The sequence below is a fragment of the Bison bison genome, unplaced genomic scaffold, assembly GCF_000754665.1.
Source record: "Bison bison bison isolate TAMUID 2011002044 unplaced genomic scaffold, Bison_UMD1.0 scf7180017864389, whole genome shotgun sequence".
Classification (NCBI taxonomy): Eukaryota; Metazoa; Chordata; class Mammalia; order Artiodactyla; family Bovidae; genus Bison; species Bison bison.
Genome location: NW_011494961.1, coordinates 6,366,584 through 6,375,703, shown reverse-complemented (window position 1 = coordinate 6,375,703; position 9,120 = coordinate 6,366,584). Strand labels below are relative to the sequence as shown.

Sequence of the window (9,120 nt, the reverse complement as noted above, 5' to 3'; positions counted from 1 at the left end):
TTCACATCAGGTGGCCAAAGTATTGGAGTTTCAGTTTCAACATCAGTCCTTCCAATGAATATCCAGGACTGATTTCCTTTAGGATGGACTGATTGGATCTCCTTGCAGTCCAAGGGACTCTCAAGAGTCTTCTCCAACACCACAGTTCAAAAGCATCAATTAAGACTTAACTGTGGTCCCATATAAAAGAAGAATATAAGGATCTCCCTGGTGGTGCAGGGGAGAAGCATCTGCCTGCCAATGTGGGAGATGTGGATTTGATCCCTGATCCAGGAAGACCTCACAAGCTGCAGAGCAGCTAAGCTCATGTACCACAGCTACTGAGCCTGTCCTCTAGCATCCTGGAGGCACAATTACTGACCCCACACCCCACAAGTACCGAAGCCCACATGCCCTAGAGCCCGTGCCCCACAACGAGAGAAGCCACCACAATGAGAAGCCCACGCACCACAAGTAGAGAGTAGCCCCTACTACTAGAGAAAAACCTGTGTAGCAACGAAGACTCAGCACAGCCAAAATTTTATAATTTATAAAATTATGAAAAAGAAAGAATATCAGTAATTTAATTTATTAGTTCCTTTTTTAGTTTCATGGAATAATAGGCAAATGGATGGAGTGCTTCTATTAAATAAATACAATTAATTTTTTAAATTAATAGTTAAAATTGTGGGTTTTAACTGTTGTAGTACTTCCAAAATAACTGAAATTTTCATACAGTTTACACTTCACTAGTCCTCAAAATTAAAAACAGTTAAGTATCTTAGAAAATATTAAATTGTGTTTTATTATTTTTCTTATTTAATTGTTTCAGTAGATGACTCAATAATTAAATTACTGGAATGAAAGCTAAGTTCTATTGGAATTTAGTTAAGGGAGAACACTGAAGGTTCATTTTGAATTGCTTTTCCATTTGACTTCTTTTAGGTATTTGGATTTACTCAAGGACTCAAACCTTATTAAAACGCAGGATGTGTTTACAGTCATTCAATACATCTCATACAACAGCTATGGGAAGACTATGGCCTGGAATTGGATACAACTCAACTGGGAATATCTAGTCAACAGGTGAGGTGATTAGATAATGATTTGTTGTTCTCTTTGTCTGATACCATCTGCAAGTTCTTTTTTCTCTTTTTTGTGCTTTCTCTGACATCTATACAATATCTGAAATGCCGTATTATCAGAAGTAAAGGATCATGGTATTTTCCCTCTAGGAAAGCAATATGCTAGTTTATTATAGTTTATAATTCCTTTCTTGGAAAGTAGTGTTTCCAACTGATCAATAGATTTCTGAAATCTTCAAACATGCCTAAATTGCATCTGAGTCATCAGGGAAGCCCCTGAAGGAATTTCCCTGTAGCTCATAAGACCCAGGTTTGATCCCTGGGTCGGGAAGGTCCTCTGGAGAAGGGAATGGCAACCCACTCCAGTGTTCTTGCCTGGAGAATCCCATGGACAGAGGAGCCTGGTGGGCTACAGTCCATTGACTCGCAAAGAGTTGGACATGACTGAGCAACTAAGCACACACATGTGATTTATTTCAAATAATGCATATTTCATTTTAAAAGTTAGTTCATTGTTATACCTCTTAAAAAATTAAGAAATAGAAAAAAACAGGTTTGTATTATCATAAAAGTCAAAAACAGTTGACCTTAAATCTATTAGACATGAAGTTCAATTTTTTCAGGACAAATAAGTTAATGACTATTTCCAATGCTAGTTCTAAACCCTCTCCCAAGGCTTTTAATATTTCTTCATAGTCTGATAATCTAATTCTCATGTGATATTATTTCAAGTAGCCTAAAACATAAAATCATATAATAACCATATGTCAGACACAAACAAAAAAGCCCAGTATTAATTATGGTTAATTTGAAAAAGTATAATTTCCCCATTAAAATTGGATAAGACAAATTAAACAGAAATGAGATAAGCTTCAGTCAAATATTTTCAAACTCTTAAACATTTTCCAGACTTCAAAATGAGTGGTTTTACTGCCTCTATTTCTAAATAATTTATAGTCATCTTAAAATAGTCTGCTTTTTTATAAAGCTTTTGCTTTATGATTTTTATGACAGCTGATGACCAACCACTAATGTCCTTTCCAGTTTCAGACTTAACCACAAAGTTCCAAAAACACTTCAGAAATTATTATTTGCTTTTATTTATTCCACTAAACAAATATTAAATCAGATATTATTTTTATATAATTATTTTTCAAAATATTTAAGATATAATTAAATCCTTTTTTTAGTTTTTAAAATAATCAATATGATAAATATACAGCATATTTCCCCTTAAATGGTACATTCTATATGGTATTAGTTTCTTGGAATAAACATAGTTATATTAAATGTTGAAATATGACTGAGAATTAAAAATAACATCAAAGAAGCCTACTTAAAGACATAAAAAGATATCCACAATATAGGATAATGTAAAAAACAGCAGATTATAAAAACATATGTTTAATATCACTCCATTTCTGTAAATAAACAAACATCCATGGAAAAATGACTCAAGGGAAAACAGCTATGTGACAAAAGGGATTATTTTTAGGTGGTGTGATTATGGGTGATTTCTGTATCCTTATTTTTACTTCTCTGTATTTTTTGCAAAATAATATACACCCATTTTATGATAAGAAAATTGAAATTTTAAAAAAGGAAATCACATTAAGTTCCTGTAATGATATTTTACAGATTTGAAGAAAGTCTGTTATTACAGCTAACGGTTTTTCCAGTGATTTTCTATAATTTCTACAACATTTCTCTTCTGTTTTATTCTTTGTGACTAAAAATTAAAGAATATATTTAGAAACTAGTAATGAATAGATTGAATAAAAACTGCAACTACCCATATAAATTCTCAGTCATATTTCAACATGTAAATACATCTTAGTTTATTTAGCTAATCTCCATCTGTTGGATAATAAAATTGTTTGAAATTTTCCACTGTATAAATAATGTACTAATGAACATCTTTGAAACTGAACTTATTTGTTGTCTTTGAATGTCCTTGACAATTTCCTTAGGATACAAATAATAATAGAAACAATACTGCTGAGTTAAAGGATGGATTCATTTTTCGATTTTCTGATGAATATTGCAAAACTGTCTTCTAGAACAAACTTTACTATTAACTTGGCCTATTTTCCAACCCTTGCCAATACTCAGTGCTATCATTTAAAAATATTCTTATTAATTGAGTACATGAAAACTGGTATCTCATTTTAAATAATTCTTTCATTCAATAAATATTATGGAGCATATACTATGTGCTAGGCTCCGTGCTTGGCACTAAAGGTACAATAGTGTACAAGGAGAAAAAGATCTGGTTCTCTGTTTTCATGGAGTTTAGAGTCTAATGATGAAGAGCAATATTAAGTAAAGTGAAAGTGTTAGTCATTCAGTCGTGTTCGACTCTTTGTGACCCCATGGACTGCAGCCCACCAGGTTCCTCTGTCCATGGAATTCTCCAGGCAAGAATACTGAAGCAGGTAGCCATTCCCTTCTCCAAAGGATCTTCTCGACCCAGGGATCAAACCCAGGTCTCCTGCACTGCAGGCTGATCCTTTACCATCTGAGCCACCAGGGAAGCCCCTAATAGTAAGCAAAGAATCAAATAAATACATGTATAATTAAAACTGTAATAACTACAGATAGAAAAGTTTCTGGGTACACTGAAAGAGTGTAATGGGGAAACTGACCAAGTCAGGAGAAGTTGGAGGTTAAGGGCTTCCCTAAGGGAGTGATGACTGAGCTGAATTCTGAAAGATGGGCAGGAGTAAATTAGATGAACAGGAGGTGAGCGTTCCTGGCTGAAAAGAAGAAAGCTAAGGGCTAAGCTTTGGGGGATCACATTAAGATTTGGACTTTTGTTCTAACAGCAATGATAAGTCACTACTGAGTTTTAAGTAAAAAAGTAAAAATTATCAATTTTGTTTTCAAAAGAAAGCTCTAGTGGTAAAGCCTAAATGGGAAACATGAGGAAAGCAATTATAGAGCTACTGGAGTAATCCTAATAAAAGATGGTTGGTAGATTATACTGTGGATATAATGATAAAGATGAAAAGATAAGAACAACCTTTAGAATTAGAATTTAGAAAGGTAGATTAGAAGTTAGAAAGCTTATTCAACTTATATGCAGAATACATCATGCAAAATGCTGGGCTGGATGAAGCACAGGCTGGAATCAAGATTGCCGGGAGAAATATTAATAACCTCAGATATGCAGATGACACTACCCTTATGGCAGAAAGCAAAGAGGAACTAAAGCGTCTCTTGATGAAAGTGAAAGAGGAGAGTGAAAATCCTGGCTTAAAGCTCAACATTCAGAAAACTAAGATCATGGCATCTGGTCCCATCACTTCATGGCAAACAGATGGGGAAACAATGGAAACAGTAAGAGACCTTATTTTCTTGAGTTCCAAAATCACTGCAGATGGTGTCTGCAGCCATGAAATTAAAAGATGCTTGCTCCTTAGAAGAAAAGCTATGACCAACCTAGACAGCATAATAAAAAGCAGAGACATTGTTTTGCTGACAAAGGTCTGTCTAGTCAAAGCTATGGTTTTTCCAGTGGTCATGTATGGATGTGAGAGTTGGACCATAAAGAAATCTGAGTGCTGAAGAATTGATGCTTTTGAACTGTGGCATTGGTGAAGACTCTTGAGAGTCCCTTGGATTTCAAGGCAATCAAACCAGTCAATCCTAAAGGAAATCAGTCCTGAATATTCATTGGAAGGACTGATGTTGAAGCTGAAACTCCAATACTTTGGCCACCTGATGTGAAGAACTGACTCATTGGAAAAGACCCTGATGCTGGGAAGGATTGAAGGCAGGAGGAAAAGGGGATAACCGAGGATGAGATGGTTGGATGGCATCACCAACTCGATGGACATGAGTTTGAGCAAGCTCCGGGAGTTGGTGATGGACAGGGAAGCCTGGCATGCTGCAGTCCATGAGGTCGCAAAGAGTTGGACACAACTGATCCACTGAACTGACTGAGATTAATAATGGGAGGCAAGTGAGGTGACAAAAATAAAATGTCTAGATTTCTAGAAAAGATAAAGTTTTCAGAAGAACAGTGAGTTCAGGTATGTGTGTGTGTGTGTGTATGTGTATATATATACACATATATACACACATTACTGAACTATAAGGAAGCTTAGGGCTTAGGTGAAAATGTTATTGAAAATGGTATATCATGGAATTTAAACTATTTTAGGAAAAAAGTGAAAGCAAAGGAAAAGCTGATGATCCTGAAGAAAGTAGGGATAGAGATGCTCAATGGAACAGAAATCCAGATAAAGTCAAAGAATGAGGGTAAATTATGTCATGGAGCATACATAAATTAATGATTTTAGAGGTAGAGTACTTATGGATGATCACAAAGTGTGATGATGGAAATTGGTGGCTGGAGTTGAGTGGAGAAAATAGCATTGGAAATCAGGAGGTCAAGAAACTAAGGAGGTAAGCTGTTTTATCTTCATCTAAGTGGACCTTGAAGTCATAACCTGGAGTAGAAAAGACAACTAGGAGTCAGATGCCAAAGTGTATCATAAATGAGATGAAGGGGAATAACCTGAAGAAGCAGAGGGTCTTAAAGAGTGAAGGAATAATGGTTTGTAATCCATAACAGGGAGCATGATCACACCAATTCCTTTTCTGACCTGGTGCTATGGAGGATACAGGAAAAGAAACATTCTCCAAATGAGTAGTGGATTCCCTGTAAAGGGGTAGTTCCAAAGGGCTAGGTGAAGGGTTTGAGAGGTTGGGTGATGCTAGAAGGCCAAGTCAGGGGCAAGGAGGTACATATATGACAGGTGCAGTGTCATGCCTGAGTCTTACATTTTGGATAATGACTCATGATATTCAGTTCAGTTCAGTTACTCAGTCGTGTTCGACTATTTGCAACGCCATGAATCACAGCACACCAGGCCTCCCTGTCCATCACTAACTCCTGGAGTTCACTCAGACTCAAGTCCATCGAGTCAGTGATGCCATCCAGCCTTCTCATCCTCTGTCGTCCCCTTCTCCTCCTGCCCCCAATCCCTCCCAGCATCAGAGTCTTTTCCAATGAGTCAACTCTTTGCATAAGGTGGCCAAAGTACTGGAGTTTCAGCTTTTAGCATCATTCCTTCCAAAGAAATCCCAGGGCTGATCTCCTTCAGAATGGACTGGTTGGATCTCCTTGCAGTCCAAGGGACTCTCAAGGGTCTTCTCCAACACCACAGTTCAAAAGCATAAGTAAAGGGAAATTGTTTGCCTTAGACTTCTAAGAAAATAAAGACAAAAGACATAATGGATTTAAATTCAGTGGTGTATGTGATAAGAGTGATCACTGGACCTAGGATACCAAAATTGTGGATAATCATTAGAACATTTCATCTATTTCCATTGGGTACATTTTCTCTTTACATTTCTTTTGCAAACTGATGATTCATTCCTTTGCTAATTTCATGTTGGCATATTTCTCCCTATTACCAATCTGAAAGGGCTTCCCTCGTGCCTCAGTTGGTAAAGAATCCACCTGCAATGAGGGAGATCTGGGTTTGATCCCTGGGTTGGGAAGAGCCCCTGGAGAAGGGAATGACTACCCACTCCAGTATTCTGGCCTGGAGAATTCCATGGACTGTATAGTCCATGGGGTCACAAAGAGTCAGACACGACTGAGTGACTTTCACCAATCTGAAAGGGCTCTTTAATATAGTCAAAATATTTGCTCTTTTAACAACAAAATAATAAATTTTTACTTTTAATTTTATGGCAGGCTTCCTTTCACATAAATTTTTTAATGTGTATGTGACAAACTATTAGTTTTTATCTTCATGATTTCTGCTTTTTATGTGATACTTTTTAAATGTAAAATTTCTCCTCCTGTTTAATTCTTTATATGTTGATATATTGCCTTTATCCTTTCCCAACATTCCAAACATTCAAGGTTTATAGATAATTCTTGTGATTGTTTTTTTTACACTGTGATTAACTGGGATGAAATTTTACCTGTATCACTGTCATTTGCATTTTGGTTTGTAAGGATACTTGGGATTCTTACTTTTTAAGAGAGAAAAATGCAAAAGGTATAGGAATAGAATATAATCGCTAAAGTGCTATCTTTGCACTTAGCTTCAAATGTCTTTGCTTAGCAGGCTGATACAGATCATAATGCCAAATACGCAAGTAGCCAATAAAGCTTTATGGAAACAGAATAAATAGCCTATATTCAAATTTCTGTATCTGTAGGAAGACACATCGATTATTAGTTAAGATAAAGGTGACAGAGCTATTCTGCTGTAACAGAAACACAGAAATACAGCAGCTTAAAAGACATAAGTAATTATTTCTCATTTGGATCGGTCTCCTGAAGTGAGCATTCCAAGGTGTTAGGGTGGTTGTGCTCCATGAAGCCTAAGGCCTTATTCTGTGTAGTTGAAATCTGGAAGAAGGGGAAGGAAAAAAAGAAGATCGAAGGCAAGCAATTTTCTTTTACTTCCCTAACAAGAAGATGGAAGTTGCACCTACCACTTCTGTTTATGTTCCATTGATGAGAACTGGATCACCTGTTTGCACCTAGCTAGGAGGAAGGCTGAGACAAGTAATCTGACTACGGTTCTCATGTGTATAGGAAAAAGGAGAACAGATTTGGGGAATATAACAACCAGCCTACTATTTCTGGGAAAGTGGTGTGGATCTGTCTACAAAAAAAAAAAGTGAAGAAGTTGCTGCGAATTTCTCCTGAATAGAATTATTTTAAATTAAATATGTTTACTTACTGTTTTATACTTACTGTACTTTGAAAATTACTTTAAAAAAACTCTCAAAATAAAAAGGACATGTCTGCATCTAGAGGAAAGATTTAAAGTTCTGAGAACTTATGTAGCCTTTTCCTCCCCTAAATTTCTCTTCAGGTATACACTCAATAACAGAAACCTTGGCCGGATTGTCACTATAGCAGAGCCATTCAACACTGAACTACAACTCTGGCAGGTAGGAAGATAAATTCCTCTATACTTGTCAGGGAAGGAACAGAATTAATTTTTTTTCAAGTAGAAATGATATTTTCTCTATTCAGATCCCAGAAGACTGGGAAAAAGTAATAATTCTTATATATAATTAAATGTACATCTATTTTTTTCTAAACTAAAAAAATTTCAAATAACCAAGAGATAAAGTTTAAAAGTTGAGAAAGGTGAAGCCTGGGGAGGCTTAGGCTCATAGTCCTTGAGACCATACAGTTCAGCAAGCCATGAGCAGTCCATCTCCCCTTTCCAGGTAAGTGTAATCCTGGGATAAGCTGGTCAAGATTTGATTCCTTTCAGAACTCATAGTTTTGGAATTTCAAAACTAAGCCCAAATCTTTCAGATTTCGGATACCTCAATTCCTGTGGGGTGGAGGGGTAAGGGCATGTTCATTAACGTTAGACAGAGATTGTACGAATTTTCAGTATCTGTTTAAGATATTGGAATGTTACATCCTTCTGTAAAACAAAATAATTCTTATTTTTGTAAATAGCAGATACTACTATGGTTAAGTTTGGGAGAGGGTTTTGGAGGGAAGAGGGAAAACAAACCAAATTTAATAGAGATTTTTTGATGAGCCCTCAGTGAGTGAACTGAAAGTATATAAAACACTCCAGACTCTTGGAACAAAAGGCTAATAAAGCCATCATTCCACAGTACAGACTTCCCAGGAAACACCTTGGGAGAACGTGCAGAAAACTGAGAAACTTGCAAAAGCAAAGAGAGCATGCCAGCCACCACTGTGCTGCTCTCCTTCCCCAGTACAGCAGGGCCTCTTTTGCAGCACATGCTGCCAGGCATCCAAAGCCATGGGTAATGACTACCAATCTGAGAGATGGGCTCAATCTGAATGATGCATCAGAAGATGTATCTTAATGTTGTTCAGTGATACTGAATTTCCAGCAAAGAAGGAAACAAACCCAGCATGTAAATAAAATCCCTGAAGAATACGTGGGCTTAAAATTGCTTTCTTAATTATTGCTTTCTCTTTTATAGATCAAGAGCTTTTTCGAAAGATATCCTGAAGCTGGAGCGGGACAAAAACCTAGGGAGCAAGTACTGGAAACAGTGAAAAACAATATCGAGTGGCTAAAAC

The 9,120-nt window shown here is 36.5% G+C and overlaps 1 protein-coding gene across 1 annotated transcript in view; it reads left to right on the top strand.

The window, feature by feature from the left end:
* The window catches only part of ENPEP (glutamyl aminopeptidase (aminopeptidase A)), a 79,639-nt gene that overhangs the window by 69,720 nt on the left and 799 nt on the right, over positions 1-9,120 (top strand). The window contains exons 18-20 of the mRNA XM_010858532.1: positions 925-1,065; positions 7,913-7,991; positions 9,021-9,119. Of these exons, the coding sequence (XP_010856834.1) occupies positions 925-1,065; positions 7,913-7,991; positions 9,021-9,119 (319 nt within the window). The remainder of the gene's footprint in view (positions 1-924; positions 1,066-7,912; positions 7,992-9,020; position 9,120) is intronic.